Raw genomic sequence first — 16,658 nt, 5'->3', positions numbered from 1 at the left:
TGCAAGAAGAGATTATGACTCACCTTGCTTGTGAATCAAAATACTGAGACAAAACTAACAAAAAAAATGTAGAACTGAAAAAGCTTGAAAAGCAGGAAGAGTAAAGTATATCATTTGCTTGTGCTGAAGAGAACCTTACTTGTGCAGGCTTCTTTTTTTTTTGGTGATCTGTTACAGAACTTTTTTACTCCAATGATCCCAAGGATCACTTTTCTGATACCCTTATAAAAAGAGGCAAGTCATGTTGTGAAACACTGAAGCTGCAACATTCTCTCTGCTCCATACATTCAAATAGCAATATTTTCATGACTGCTGGGGGCATAAGATGCTGTAAATGCATCCTAAATTACCCATTCTCACCATTATTTTGGAATTAATGGAAAGACATGTGATAGAAAATAAGGTGGGAAATGATAACATCCCCACATATCCTAGCGTTTATGAAGACCTTTAAGATTCAACACACTCCATTTTATGGCACTAATATTGAGAACACATGAGAATGTTTACCTTGATGTTGGAATGACAAGAATCACAAATTAATTTTATGAATGTCCAAATATAGACATATTATTTCTGCACTTCTCAGATACAGTTCAGTGAAAGTTGTGTATCTGAGTGTTCAGACATACAAAAAAAATTCATCTGAGATTGCCACTATTCATATATGAATGGTGACATACAGCTAATGGCACTGTAAGGCACATAAAAATGTGTTGTGTTATTGGTTTAACTAGTTTTCAGGTTTAAATAGTAGATAAAATACAGATGATTCTCCTGACTAAAATTAGTCTGTTTATAAACAGGCATAGCCGAAAGGTTCAAGTAGTTACATCAAATGGGTTTGGAGACATGGCGGCAACCATTTTTCTTGAACATAAAAAAGAGCTTAAAATAACCTTCTTGAACAGAGTTTTTTGAGTTAGTATTCCTATGGTTACACACACACACACACACACACACACACAATTATGTATACAATTAAACAATGGTACTGGGTCCTGCATGTGAAAATCTTTCTAGAGATTTTCTTGAATTCTTTTGTTGAGCCACACAAAGACAAAATGCTCCGGCAAATGCCTCTGTTGTATAACATTATATATGCTTTCATGTATATAAAAGCATATATATAATTTCATACATATATGAACAAGAGAGGCATTTGCCGGAGCATTTTGTCTTTGTTTGGCTCAACAAAAGAATTCAAGAAAATCGCTAGAAAGATTTTCACACGCCCATCGTGTAATTGTACCATTTCTATCAAGTCAAAGCCTACAAGTCAAAGAAAGCCTAGAAAACAGGCACTCGGTTTTGTCAACCTGGCAAGCTATGTAAACAATCCACATTTATCCTTTGAGAGACAGAGGTGCAAATAAATTTAAAGCACTTTGCAACTATGGTCAACTAGCCAACAGTATTGTTGCATAGTGTGCAACATTCCAAGAGCTTTCAACAAGTAAAATTATAGTAGCTCTTAGGTGGCTAATTCTCTGTAGTGCATCACAGTTCACTGACAGGTCAGGTCGGATGCTCAGGAGTTTATGGGCAACTGCTGGGCTTGTGGAGATACCAACTGCATGAATAAGTGGGGTCTGTGCATGTGGCTGTCATTATTCACAATACAGCAGTAGTTACACATATCTGCTATTTCATACAGAAAGTGCTTCTGTGGGGTTCAGCAGTGTCATAAATCTGCTGGTGGCCCACAAACTCCTAAAGCCAGCTGCTGATGACCAGAAACAAACAACATAAAATTTAAATGTGCCTCCGAAGGCTTGATCTCTTCGACATATGATTAAAACAAAGTGCTATTTTATGTTCTGCAACATTCTAGGGGGTTGGATCCAGATTTGCCTTTTCTGTTTGCAGAAGAGATTCTGATGCAGTGGTACCTCCCATTGAGGTTTATTTCTGGGGACAATTTTTGTCAGTTTCCTCTTTCCTCTGCAACCCCCAACCCCTCCTCCTCCCAGGCTGGTGCGAATTTGGGAGGTTGTCAGAGGAGGTTGAGGAAGGAAGTGGGAAATCAATGAATATTTCCTCTTCTCCTCATCTTCTCACCTAGTGGAAGAATACTCTTAATGAAATTGTATTTCTGGGAAGTCTGGATCCAACCTCATGGTAATTTTTCCTGAATGAAACATTGTTTGAGGTGACTGAAATAATCCTGACAGGCTGTGTTTATTTATTTATTTGTTTGTTTGTTTAAAAAAACTTGAAACAGTTGCTCAAGATGTGCTCCCATGCTGGCATGATTCATATTTAGCAGAGCCAGCTGCTATGACACATTCTTAGAAAGCCATCGCTTCAGTCTTAGTTTTTGAGTGAGAGTTTCTATGAAAAATTTAGGGGTTCGTCGTGTTAAAGTTGTACAGAAGTCACTGCTTCTTCTTTCTTCACTGAATCCGCCAGTTGCTCTGGTGGAGGGTTATATAAGAAAACTGCTGTAGTATAAAAACTGATGGACATGATTTTGGCAATGGCGCCTGCAAAAGGGAAAGAAGGAAGATTTACAGCATTTTAACCATTTCCCTTTGGCTAAATTAGCAATTAGCGATAGCTTTCGGTTTATCGTGTTGTAGATTGATTTCACACCTCTTTGGAGATCTCAAAAACATAAACCTATATTGAAGCTTTGGTATTCCATACATTGATTGATTTGTTGATAAGTTAAAAGGCAGCCAATTAAGCTGCAGTCTACAATTGGCACTGGGCCAGCTGAGGGGGCTATAGAAAGAGGCAGAAGTAGCGCTCTGTGTAGAGGGAGGCCTGCCAGACGGAGCATATGCCCGCCCTGCCCAGGGCGGGTGTGTTTCCGAGGGGTGGGATAACCGTGCACACACCCACCGACCTCCAGCCAGGAGCACGGGGCAACGGTGGACCGCCCGCCTGTGACTCCCGGCTGGAGGAGAGGATGGGAAGGAGGCAGGCAAGCGGGAAGGGGAGGAGGAACCGCCCCCCCTGCTCCTTCCCCAGTGGCTCGCAGTAGGCATGGGAGTCTGAGTCACGGGCGGATGAAGTGCCAAATGTCACCCCCGCTTAGGGATGACAGCCGGAGCAGTGCCCCCCCCCCACACCCAGCTTCTTCCACCAGTGTGCAAGGCTGAGGCTGTGTGACCATATCAACCAGGGCAGCTGATTGGTTCCAACAAAGTGCCAATCTCACCATTAGGTAGCCACCCCCCACCCCACCCCCATCTTGGTAAGCAGCAGCGACACCTCTGCTGGGAGGCTATTGCTGCAGCTCCACCCTACCAGGTGAGTCTGTCCTAACAAGGGATGACTTCCAGTTTCCTCTTTCACGTCTGTTGTCAGCCATTTATGGTCTCATCACTGCATTCATATGAAACAGACATCTGTCCATGTCTGTCACAGTAACTTCCAGCAAGCACCAGGGCACCTTAGGTTGCCCCTAGTGAGCAATAAAAACCAGAAACTGCTGATCCTCAGACCATGCATTCAGTTTGCTTAGCATACCAAATGAGAAATAAAACAGTTAATTCTAACTGCAAGGTGCCTCCCCCATCCTATATCTTCACTGGAATTGTTCAGACTCAAGACTATTTGGAGCACAAGGCTTTGGAGAGATACTTACTTATGCCCACTAACATATAGGCCATTTTGTGGTTGTTATAGGTCCAACATGCTCCTTTAACTCCACACTTATCCATATCCCATAGCGTACAGGTACTGTCTATTGAAACACCAAACAGGATTGGTCCAGGTATGCTGCCTGTAGAAAATGGAGTGGTGAAAAACAACAACTGAAAATGCAAACTCAGATGCGGAAACTATGCTGTAAAAATAGAGATGTTGTACCAATACTGGACTTCTATAGCCAATAAAGAAGGCTCTTATTAAAGCTTCAAGCGTTCCAGAATAATATAAATATATTTTTGCCTTTAACAAAATGCATGATTGCAAGACTTAAAGACGTAGTTTATATGTCTAAAACTATGGGAAATGTTAAAATATTTAATATTTTAAGATTCAGATTATGATCGAGGTCCTCCTGTTCTCAGTTACCTCTGCAATGTGCTCTCTCAAACAAAAACATTTCTCTGTGCCTTCATCATGCCCTTTGAATGTACACACTAGCTAGCGTCACCATATTGATGTTTTTCCTCAATCTTTAATAAGTTTTCGCTTGATATATCATCAAAATGGAAATGAAACATAGAGCTTGGCAAAGTTCTTAACACAGAACTATCAGACAAATTTGGAACTGTTGAAGCAAGGGAGGGCAAATCCCCACACCCAACAATTTTCAGTGACGGGAGACACTCTGAGGGGCCCAATCCACTGGTCAAATTTGGCTGATAAGCAGTAGCGGAGTACGGTAGAGATGTAAAGGCCTGGAAAAAAACAGAAAAAGGGGGGGGACAGTTTTCCCCTGGGTTGTGGTGGTGGTGTTTGTTTGTTTGTTTGTTTGTTTGTTTGTTTGTTTGTTTGTAAAGCTGTTTTTTCCCTGGAAAAAAAGTGTGTGGTCTCTCCTCCAGAGTCAATATCAACATAAGAAAGATATGTTTTAAACTTGAGCCTGAACAGAGCTAATGATAGTGTACGTCAGCCATGATCCAGTCACCTGTTACCTGCATTTGTACAGGTAACATCCTGATCCTTCATTTTCCATAGATAACTATGGAGCCTCGGGGCACTTGTGATCCTTAGAACTGTGACCATTGTTCTTAGTTCCTACTTAAGTATAGAGGTTTTAGAAAACATACCCAAAATTCGTAGAAAGAGCATGTGAACTCCCATCGCAAATGATCGGTGTCTTTCTGGTACACACCTGTAAACCAAAGTTTGATTTATTGTTTAACAGAGATTTATACCATCCTTCAAGCAGAAATTATGAGGATGGTTGACAGTATAAAACATGCATAGCTATCTTAAAAATACAAATGTTAAAACAGCAGTGAGGCACAGCACCAAAATTGGTATGAAAAGCTCATCCAATTTTAAAATACATTAAGATTTAAAGTTTAAGAAAATGGCAGCAATGTAACTTTCAAATCTACTGATTCTTCTGTTCATCTATATTTTCAAATCATGCTTCCATTTGTTACTTCTCATTTGGAAGTATGAAACCAGTTTTTGTTTTCATTCTGTAATTTTGTAGATACAATGACTACTTAGGAAAAATGCAGTCTTTAAGAATAAACAAGAGACCCAATAAAAGCATGATAAACAAGAAAATCAAGTTCAATAATATATCTGTAAATTGTTCCATGCTGACGTCTAGTTTTAAAGGAAAGGAAAGGCAACATTATTATGTGATTCAACAACATCAAAGAACAGTTTTTGCATCATATGATAGTTCCAAAACACACATACAGCAAGGGATACTGTTAGCCACAAAGAAGAAGTTGTTATGCAATACATTGCCTACAAAATATCTTAACTGTTTTGGCTATCCAGGCTGCTGGTGTGAATTCTGGAATAGGGGGAAAAAAATGACATCATAAGCTCCAGCCAATATGGATTAGTGTCCGGCCTGATATCAGCACCCATCATCAGCATCATCAGACAGCTGCCAGGGTTCTGGAAAACCCACCATGCCTACCACTGGTGCCTAACTTGGGTCCCTGTTAAATAAATGCCCTTTTTCCAGTGCTGGGCTATAGTGCAGGAAATTAAAATGTTAGCTTCCAGTGGAGACCAAATGACATCAAACTTGAGTCCTGCTGCTGCCCACAGATGAACAAATCAACTGTGCGGGAGTCCAAGTTTAGGCGAGGGCGCACCTACTTGCCAAAGGAGAACAGGGAAAGTCCCATTGGACAAGCGGAAGTCATTCTGTTCACACATTTATTTAGCTCAATACTGCCCATTGAAATGAATGTGCATGTCTAACTTAGCTGTGTTGATTCCAATGTGCCTACTCTGAGTATAACTTAGTTGGATGTAACCCTCTGTTGCTTTCTGAATTGTGCTAGAGAAGGAGGACAGAGAGGGGCAAAAAGAATGAGTGGTTTTTATTTTTTATTTTAAAAATTTAGAGAGGAAATTTATAACATTTTGCAGTGATCAATAAGTAAGAAATAAACAGATTGAAAACTACCTTAGAATGGCCACTGTTGTTGGAGTCACTGCCATGAACGTAAAAACAATAGTGAAGAAGAAGAAGCCAAGGAACAGAGGCAGGGTTGAACATCTTGATGGACATTTCCCAAGGGTAGCCCCATGGTTGATATTCTCAATGGTAAATTTGGAATTCACAACACAGTCACAGTTGGTGAAGACCTATAAACAGTGCATATATGAGCATAGCAAATGAAGTAATCACTATTTCCAATATTAGCAATACTGAATAACAAAGTGCTTAACCAATTACAGCAGAAACAGAGAAGATGTTTCTATGGAACTGCCTTCATTTCAACAGGAAAGGGAGGACCCTGACGCCGATCCACACGCAATCCACTTCCGGGGCCACGGGAGGCCCATGTAGGAAATGCGTACCTTGGGTTAAGAACGCTTCAGGTTAACAATGGACTTCCGGAACTAATTAAGTTCGTAACCTGAGGTGGGGGAAATAAGGACCCTGCCTGCCAGCCAAATTCATTTTGCCACCCTTTAGACCTAAGGTAAATTCTGCATTCTCAACCCATGATATAAAATGGCAATACCTTTGAACCGTCTTTAATAGTAACAGTAGAGGTACATCCTGCATAACATGCAGAAAAATACTGGACTCCATCTGTGCCACAGACTGGTAAATAGTTTGAACGCAAGCATCTACACTGGGCATTGCAAGGCGCAGTTAAGTTTGATAATGTGCCTGTCCTGAAACAGAGAGATAAAAGTCAAATCAGCTAAGCATATGCAGCTTTGGGTATCTCCTAAGAACATATTCTGAACAATTAAAGAGTAAGAACTTAAGATCTCTACAGGATCAGACCAAAATCTAATTTAGTCTTGCCTTGTGTTTCCCACTGTGGCTAGCCAAGTGCTGTCAGGAATCCTGCATGCAGGCATGATATTTATCAAAATATTCATATGCCTGGTTTCAGAGCGTTTTCTGAAAGTTAAACCTAAAATCATACGACAAAAACCCATGCAAACAATTTTAAAATCTGAAATAATGGAAAGCTGTATTATTAATTGCCTACATAATCCTGACAGAATAGAAAAGTTTTCAGCAGGTGTTGAAAAGTTGAAGCAGAAGGTGCCTGGCGAATCTCTGTTGGCAGAGTATTCCACAATAGCTTTCTCCTGCTGTTGTCCCCCAGCACTGATATTCAGAGGCATGCAACCTCTTGTCCTCTGCGAGATACATGGCAAGAGGTTTAGAATGAAATCTCATATTTATTATTCTATTCACAAAGTGAATATGAGAAATTGTGTGGCTAAAATTAGCACCTTCGCTGTTAGCACTGCATTTTATTTAACATCAGGGTTTGATGTTGGTGGGGGGGGGGGGGGTCACTGAACCATTTTTTTAAAATATGAACACATTTATACATGGTCAGAGCATTGGTTCATCTGCTCCAGTGCTGCGTACTGTAGCTGGTAGCTGCCTTCCAAAGCCTCTAACGGGGTCTTCCCCATCCCTGATACCTAAGGTTCTTTTAAAATTAGATATACCAGAGAATGAACCTAGGATGTTCTCCAAACAAGACAATGGACCTTTCACTCCAAACCCTCTGAGGACTTCAAATAGATTATTAAAGAGCATAGGAGACAAGGCGGGACCATGCGGGATTACACAGCACACAGTATGGAGATGAAGTCCCCTCCCCCCACCATGATACTTATTTATTTACAATTTTATCTTGGAAATTTATAAACTGCTTGCTCAAAAAAAAAATATCCAAATGGCGCACAGGTCAAATTATATACAGTGGTGCCTCGCAAGACGAATTTAATTCGTTCCGCGAGTCAATTCGTTTTGCGAAAAATCCGCCTTGCGAATCGTGGTTTCCCATAGGAATGCATCGAAAAAAAATTTGCCCACAGGAACGCATTAATTAAATTTCAATGCATTCCTATGGGAAACCACAATTCGCAAGGTGAATTTTTCGCAAAATGAATTTGTCTTGCGAGTCACCATCAGATCGCAAGACGCGTTCGTCTTGCGAAAAATTCGTCTTGCGAGGTACCACTGTATAAAACATGGCTAAAATATACAAACCAGTTAAAAATAAATATACATAAAACCATCATTAAGAACAAAGATAAAATAATTTAAACAAATGCTAACTAAATAATGTGCCTGGGGAGAGAGGTCTTCAGTAGGTGTCTAAACAGAGCAGTGAACCAACCCTCCAGGTAGGAGGGTTCCCAACCCACATCACTCGTCCAGTAAGATACCAGGGTTGACAGTTTCAAAAGCCACCGAGAAGGGAAATCAGTAGGTTCACATTCCTTCCGCCTCTCTTCTAACAAAAGTCATCCATCAGAACCAAGGCTGTTTCAACGCTAGACCATGGTGTTGACTGAAATGGGACCAGGTAGTCCATTTCATCCAACTACACTTGGAGGAAGACTACCACCACTTTCTAGTATTCCTTGTACCAAAAGGAGATATTTGTCAATACTTAATAGTTATCAGAAGCCAGAATCCATGGCTCCAATCTAGAGAACATGAACAGAAAGCTGCCTTTGTGTTGCTATACTGGATAAGCCCCCAATATATGACTAATAGATGATAAGCTCCGTCAAATGTGACAGGACTAATGAACTGCTGATGAATCACACTGTGTGTTGTGACAGCCCTGATTAGCTATCAAGTGATGCATGCATAATTAGGCTCAGAACACCTAACCCCAAGAACTAGCTGCCTTGATTTTGTTCTCTTAGCAGTCTTCTTCTTTGGCGATCATTCATAGCTGACTAATATTGTCTTCCATAAACACGGTTTTAACAGTGTGTCCATAAGTGACTGTGGAGGGCAATTCTGGATCCACACGTCCTTCCACAGTGGGGACAAAGGTTTCTGGGAAGGAGTTGATCACAGTGAGGGTTTGCCAAATGTGCCTTCCTCTTAGGGCGTTTCTCCCTTGCGTCCTGAGTTCAAGTGTCTTCAAAGCCCATGACACCTTTGGTAAAGGCTGTTCTCCAATTGGAGCGCTTGCAGGCAATTGGGTGTTCATACTACATTTTTTAGATTTGCCTTGAGACAGTCTTTAAACCTCTTTTGTTGACCACCAGCATTACGCTTTCCATTTTTAAGTTCGGAATAGAGAAGTCGCTTTGGAAGATGATAATCAGGCACCCACACAACATGACCAGTCCAATAAAGCTGATGTTGAATAATCATTGCTTCAACACTGATGATCTTTGCTTCTTCCAGCACACTATTAGTTCACCTGTCTTGCCAAGTGATGTGTAAAAATTTTCAGAGACACCGTTGATGGAATCTTTTGAGGAGCTGCAGAAGGCGTTTATAAGTGGTCCATGTTTCACAAGCATACGGTAAGGTTGGTAGTACAATAGCTTTGTAAACAAGCATTTTGGTTTCCCTTTGAACGACCCAGTCCTCAAACACTCTGCACTTCAATCAGAAGAAAGCCGCATGCGCAGAGCTCAGGCAATGCTGGATTTCGGCATCAATGTCGGCCCTTGTGTAAAGATAACTGGAGAAGTGATGGACATTTTCCAATGTTACACCATTGAGTTGGATTTGTGGCACTGCAGAGGGGTTATTTTGTACTTGTTGGTGCAGCACTTTGGTTGTTTGGATGTTGAGTGATAGGCCAAACTTTTTGCAAGCTTCTGTGAATATATTTAAGATGGTTTGGAGGTCATCCTCTGAGCGTTGTCATCAACAGTACACACACAGTATACACTCATAGCAGTATACACACAGTCAGGCCCATCTCATTGTTATCTTTTGAACAAATACTTACCCGTTATAATTTTCTGAAACACCTGCAAATGGTGTATTCCCACAGACAGCAATTAAAAAGACCAAACATAATACAAGTGCCACTGAACAAGTAAAGACGATGAACTTGATTATGTTTTTGCAACTTAGTTTGAGCTTGGAAACTAAGATACCACTTATGATTTGACCTATTGCTGCTCCTGGGACCAACACAAGTCCTGCGGGAAAACAAGGTGACAACAGAGACTTGAATTAACATTTATTGTTAATAATGGCAGTCATCAATAATTCAAGAAAATATAAAACAGTGAACATATAGAAATGGTAAATGCACATAAAACTTTCACAGATAGAAGCAAAAGTGGGTTATAATGCTAATCCTACCACAACATTGCACACAGCTACCAACATCAAGGAGGCAGGGCTAGGCCCCATTTCCCTTCCTACCCATGAAAGACCTACATGACTGTAACACACAAAAAGGGCTTAAGAATATCTTGGACGTTAAATAATACCTAAACAACAGTTAAATCAGTTTATTTATTATTATAATATTTATATCCCACCATTTCCTTCAAGGAACTCAAGGTAGTGTGCACGAACTTCCCCATATTGTCACAGCAACCCTGTGAGGTAGGTTAGACTGAGAGGCAGAAGGTCACCAAATAAGTTTCACAGTTGAGTGGGGATTTGAGCCTGTGTCTCTCCTAGGTCCTAGTTCAGCACTCTAGTCACTGCACCCTAGCTTGCCACTCCAAAATCCATCTTACCACATGCTTCAAATCATTTTGATTTTGTAACCATGTGGTTTGCCAGTCAACTTTTACTGCGCATCACAGGGCCAGTGAACCTAACAGCGCTGTTATGCATGAATCTAATGTCACACACAAGAGCCAAAGGTTATATATCTTTGATCTCAACTGCACTTTCTCTTCTGGCTAGCATGCTTTCTCAGTGCCAAACTACATGTTACGCTGTGTCCCCAGTAAAACCTCTTTATGGTACAGCCTCCTCCCAAGAGCCACACTGACATATTCTGGAAAGGTGCTCTCACATTTGGGGCAGGGGATAGAATTGTGTTCACACACATGGAAAGTGGAAAAAGATGACTTCTTAAAAGCTGCTACTACTACCAGTTTGTTAGCACAATAAAATGTTCAGAAAAACTTTCCCACACCAGCACAAAAAGATGGTATGTCCCCTTTCCAATTCACTGTTTCTGTGTGGGGAAGCAAATCTGTGGAGGACATTTTCCCTCAGTTTAGAAATATCTGAAATAACCAAGGGAACCACATAGTCAAGACCAGTGTCTGACATACCCAGGGCAATTAAATAAAGATCTGGCCAACAGGAGTTTCATACTGCTAAAGAATATAAGAACATTCTTGCCTGATCAGGCCAAAGGCTGTCAAAGTCTAGCATCTTGATCTCCAGGTGGCCAAGTCCATGCCCAGGGGAGCCTGTAAGCATTCTTCCCAATAGTGATTCCCAGCAATCAACATTCAGAAATACTGTCTCTGACACAGAGGTATAAACAGTCATTGTGGCTAGTTTCCCTGATTCCTTTCAAAGGGATCAGCGTGCAGGCCAAGAGACATTAGCTCAGTTCCTAGCTGATTCTTACAAACACACACCCTCCAACATTTCTCCAATGAAAATAGGGACATCCTATTCAGGAAAAGCAGGGCCTTTGGGGGTCAAATCAGAAACCGGGATGGCTTCTGTAATTCCGGGACTGTTCCTAGGGAATAGGGACACTTGGAGGGTATGTTCTTAGCCATGCACTAGGAAAACATATTTGCACAGAAATAAGCCTCGCAGGGACCATATTCCCCAGCAAACCTGTTTAGAACTGCAGACTTTGTATTACTAATCCAGTTTTACTCTGCTCTTGTTATTTAACTCAAGCAGTAAACAGATTAAGAGCATATTCTGTAAAATAAATAAAGAGAAATACATTACCCCCTAAGGTGGCTGAATAGCTAGATGTATATCCAAACTGATTTTCTATAAATTTGGGCAAGAAAGTTGCCATGCCAGTGGCAACACAGCCTTCCATTGCAGCAGCGAATACAAGACACATCAGCACGGGGTTCCTCAGAAGCAACTAGAAAAAAGGGGAGGAATTATTTTGTGACTTCTGACATTGTGCATTGGCAAGCAGATTTACTTGTGGGTGTTGTTGATTTTTTTAAAAAAATGTATGTGTTGATAAACTGTATTATTCCTAGTAAAAGCATTTGTCCTTTGCTTCGGGGTTATAATTCTGTTTTTTACTTTGTCCCATTTACCAAAAGTTATGAATTAAATAATGTGATCAGGCACCCAATCTTACCTAGCACCCTACCAGAAATGAAACCTGAGCACAGGTTCATGTTGCCTATGGAAGTGTTATTTGCGCTTCAAGCACACAAATAGGCAATGACATGAATCTGAGGAAACTGTTCTAGATTCCTTGCTTATAATTACCCAGAGTGTCAGCAGAAAGTCTCTGAGACTCTTCCCACCATAATCAGGCTGAATGTCAGCTCCACCATGATGTGCTTCAGAAATCTTTTCAGCTCGAATTTTGTGTGTACCTGGGGGGCGGTGGGAGAAAGATCATCAAGCATATATAGGATAACACAAAGGCATGATTAACAGCTGTACCTGGCACAAGAGAACAGAAATCACAAGGAAATAAGCTGCTGTTTTTAATGTTTGACAAATTAACTTCACAAAGCTCCATATCTGGGACCATTTGGAGTCAGCCAATTTGCTTGGATGGGCACATGTGTGTATGTGATTCCTTGGTGAACTGGAGTCTGTTTCCCTCCTCCCCCACCCTGTTGAACATGTACTGTTCACGTATAAACAGCTACAAGGAGTCCGACACTCTTATCCATCCATGGTGTGAAAAACTCAGCACATTTAATTTCTTTTTCAACATCTCTAATTGACTCACACAAGCCTTTCTTCCTGCCAACTGTGGCTGATAGGGATTGGCTTATATTCGGTCTGGTTTGTCTATTTAAAAAGCACAGCCAGGACATTTAAAAGACAACTCTGCTTTTTAAAAGAAGAAAAGAAGAAAATCTCTTGCAGGCCAAGTCACAGAGTCCTCATTCCCTACCTGCCGGCAGGCCCATCTTTCCCACTGGGGTGCCCCAGCAAGTGGGGGAGTTGCGCAGCAGCCTCCCCTTTCCCTCCTGCACACCCGCCAGCTGCGTCAGGGAGAGCAGGGAGGTAAGCGAGGCAGAGCAGGGGCACTAGGACCCTGTTCCGCTCTGCAGCGCCTGGGTCATTCCTCATCCCAGTGCTGCGTTTCATTGGTAGAGGCGGGACTTCCGGTGAGGCAAGGTGGTGATGGGCACGCTGCCGTGGAGCTCTTCAGAGCAGCTGGCGTGCTCACGCTGCCTGAGGGCTCCTGAGCCACCAAGAGCCACCGAGACCGCCACTGCGTCCCCCCCCCCCCCAGCGATCGCGCCCAGCCAGAGCCGAGGGCGCCCGGCCATCAACCGGGTGGAGCTCCGAGGCCTGGGGCAGCCCGGCCCGTGGAGCACCGGTGCTCTGGAGGGGAAGAGGGAGAGCCCTGGCCTCATGGCTGCTGCTGCTGCCATCCCCACCCTGGATGGGGAGAGGGACACTTTGAGGCGAGGAGCCTCAGTCTTGCCGCCCCTGCCGCTGCCACCACTATCACCACCTTATTATTATTATTATTATTATTATTATTATTATTATTATTACTATTACTATTAGTTTTATTTTTACTCTTTTTACTTTCATTTATTTAAAAATAAATAAATGTTTATTAAAAAAAAATGCCCGTCGCCCGCCCTTCCTCGTTGAGGCCAGGGTACAGCAGGTGATCCTTCCTGGAGGTGAGTTCAGGCCGGATGGAAACGGGGGGGGCAGAGGGATTTTTGCACCACGGTGCTGGATACCCTTAAGACGGCCCTGCCTCCCACCAACGAGATAACCTGTGGCAGAACAGGCTCGGAAAGACAACTAATTGGGTTGAAAATGGCCACAACTTTATTGATTACAGGTGTAGGTGGATCATTGGCTCAGGCATTGGCTATATATCCCTTTCAGCCTCCTGCAGGAGGGCTGAAACCGCTGCAGGGTCGTTCCAAGGATATGGCCTCCCCAAGATGCCAGTCTATGGAGGTGGCCGTCCTAAGCACTGGCAGAGGAAGATGAGGTGGGGGGAGCGTACCGCCTCCAGCACCATGATCCCAGTGAGGTGCCATCGTGGCTGCCCCGCACCATGCCCCCAGGGCATGCGCCATGCCCCTGGGATGCATACAAGCCACGCCCACGCCTGCTCTCCACCCCCAGTGCCAGAGCATGAAGCTCCGCCACTGGTCCTAAGGCCACTGCTGGAAGCTCTATGGTCCATCTGCCCCACACTTGGCTTCTGGACAGAGACTTACACCAAGCCTTTCTAACGGGATACCCTGACTATGCCGCTGCATCAGTACTGGGTGATGCATCACTTCACCCAAGTTTGAGGACGAGGATTCCACCCCTGCTTAAAAAAAGAAAAAAAGAAAATCTCTTTATGCGTCAGAGGGAACTTCCCCAGTGGCGCAGCCAGGAAACTGGGTAAAGGATTACAACCTTGGATGAGAATAGGAAAAGCCAGTCCCATGCTGCATTATTCTGCTAAGTGGGACCCTGGACTTCTGCCTCAAAGTCCTACCCTGTCAGCACAACTGCAGGGATTCATGAGGGGACTCGGTATTTTGTCTGAGAGACATAAGCTTGTGGCCATTTTCTGAGATACGTTAGAGTAAGATGGCAATTTTCCTGCAAACAAGGTCTTGGGGTCCACCTGGCCAAAATCATTATAGCCCAGGTGTTTGAGAAAAGTTTCTTCGTTTATACCTTTCTACCTTTCTAAAGGTAAAACCTGATCCCTTAAACAGATTCAGTTTTACAGTCTTTTAACCTGCAGTTCATCTGCACCTGCCCTTCCCACCTTCTTAGCCAATGTGCAAGGAAGAGTTATGTTTTTCTCATAATTATGGGTTTTTAAAATTATTTTATAAGACATCCGAGTGATTCCTAAATATTGGGATTATATTATAAGAGGCATTCTTGCTAACTAAAAATGCTAGATTGTGGCAGTTCTTGTTAGTTTTACACATGCACACAAATATACGAATGAATCCAAATCCCCAACGGATGACACATCCAAGCCAACAAGCAGCTATGATAAGGCGATATTTATGCACCATCCCACCTTTAATGTTAATCTATTCAGACAAAAGGGGAAAGGGAAGCAGAGAAGAAAAGCCTTCTCCTTTTTCTTTAGCAGATTTGAGAAGAATGCAGTCAGCTCACTTGTTTTATTTCCCCAACTGGAATGTTCTAAAGTGTGATTAAAGTAGACTAGTGCAGGTAAACTACATAGAAGTCTCAGATTTATATCTGTCTCTATCAAAAAATTAAAAAATGGTGGCTTCATGATTCTGTTGTAATACCTGTGTGTGTGTATGTGTGTGTGCACGCTGCTTTCAGTACAGTGGTGCCTCGCAAGACGAATTTAAGTTTTGCGAAAAATTCATCTTGCGAATCCCATAGGAATGCATTGAATTTTTTCCCCTCCCATAGGAACGCATTAATTGAATTTCAATGCATTCCTATGGGAAACCGCGATTCACTAAATGAATTTTTCACAAAATGAATTCATCTTGCGAGGCAACCTCCGATCGCAAAACCCATTCGTCTAGCGAAAAATTCATCTGGCGGGGCATTCGTCTAGCGAGGTACCACTGTACTTCAGTAATATTACCTGCCAGATAAGCCTAGGGGAAAGCAACATAGCATGAGCTAGCACAATGGGACTTCTTTGGCCTCCTCTCCACCTTCAGCCCACAAAGGACTGCCACATCTATTTTGGAGGATAAGGGGATATTCTGGAGCAGATGTGAGGGGGGCAAGGCATTGGAAGGCAGAAGGCAAAACTTGTTGCACTAGTGGAATTTCTCGCGTGCAAGTGGGCAGACGTAATTGTGATCTCTCCGTTGATGGCTATGAGGGCTAAAACAACAAACGCAAATGATTCTCAAGCATCTCACAAAATCTAGGTCACCATAAAACAGGAACACTGAAGCCATGTTTAGGCCAAGGCAGGGTATATATTCCAAGCCTCTTTCATACTAGAACCTTAGAGCTTCCAACTAGATATTCGAGGCCCTAACCGCTCAGGACGGCACTTCTCTCCTGCTTCAGAAAATGTGTTTACCTGGCAATTGCTTTGGGAAATATGAAAACGGTGCTACCAAAAGGCACGTAGAGAAACTGCATGCAACAAACGCTACCCACCAAGCTCCAACCCAACGTGGATCTTCTTGAGTGATGTCGGGTCTAGAAAGATAGTAATTTAGCAAACACAGTTTTAATACAGACATGATTAGCTGAGTCACTTTCCAGTACATTCTGCCAGGCTATTCTGCAAGATAAATTATACACCTCTGGCTTATTCATCACATACTGAGCCCTTCAAGATCCAACATAATAACAATTATATAAACAATGGTACTGCTGCCTCACCAGCTGGGGAAATTACTATCTTTTATTTTTTTGGTTTTATTTTTTACTTCATTGATCAAAAGCAAATAAACAGTAAGTTAACTACGTAAGGAAAATGCCTCTTAACTCTGTGGCTGTTCCAACATCCTAACGCAAGTCCCCCAAGTCCAGTTCAACATCCAGTGGATATATTTTTATCTGTTCGGCATAAGGCTAAAATGCAGAGTTTAGTAACATTGCTGTTGGGGGCGGGGAATGGAGTTCTAGGGTAACACTATGGAAGTAAAAGGAAAAAAGAAGAATAAAAACC

General features: G+C 42.4%; 1 protein-coding gene across 1 annotated transcript in view; it reads right to left on the bottom strand.

Annotated features, from left to right (window-relative positions):
- Positions 1–1,168: 1,168 nt before the first annotated feature.
- SLCO4C1 (solute carrier organic anion transporter family member 4C1) overlaps positions 1,169–16,658 on the bottom strand; it is a 30,681-nt gene continuing 15,191 nt past the window's right edge. The window contains exons 5-13 of the mRNA XM_035100188.2: positions 16,062–16,183; positions 12,299–12,408; positions 11,792–11,936; positions 9,852–10,047; positions 6,630–6,786; positions 6,065–6,246; positions 4,728–4,792; positions 3,596–3,733; positions 1,169–2,486 (exon numbers count right to left, since the gene is read on the bottom strand). Coding sequence (XP_034956079.2) covers positions 2,362–2,486; positions 3,596–3,733; positions 4,728–4,792; positions 6,065–6,246; positions 6,630–6,786; positions 9,852–10,047; positions 11,792–11,936; positions 12,299–12,408; positions 16,062–16,183 — 1,240 coding nt within the window. The 3' untranslated portion in view covers positions 1,169–2,361. The remainder of the gene's footprint in view (positions 2,487–3,595; positions 3,734–4,727; positions 4,793–6,064; positions 6,247–6,629; positions 6,787–9,851; positions 10,048–11,791; positions 11,937–12,298; positions 12,409–16,061; positions 16,184–16,658) is intronic.

The sequence above is a fragment of the Zootoca vivipara genome, chromosome 11 (genome assembly GCF_963506605.1).
Source record: "Zootoca vivipara chromosome 11, rZooViv1.1, whole genome shotgun sequence".
Classification (NCBI taxonomy): Eukaryota; Metazoa; Chordata; class Lepidosauria; order Squamata; family Lacertidae; genus Zootoca; species Zootoca vivipara.
This window is presented reverse-complemented; position numbering and strand designations above follow the sequence as displayed.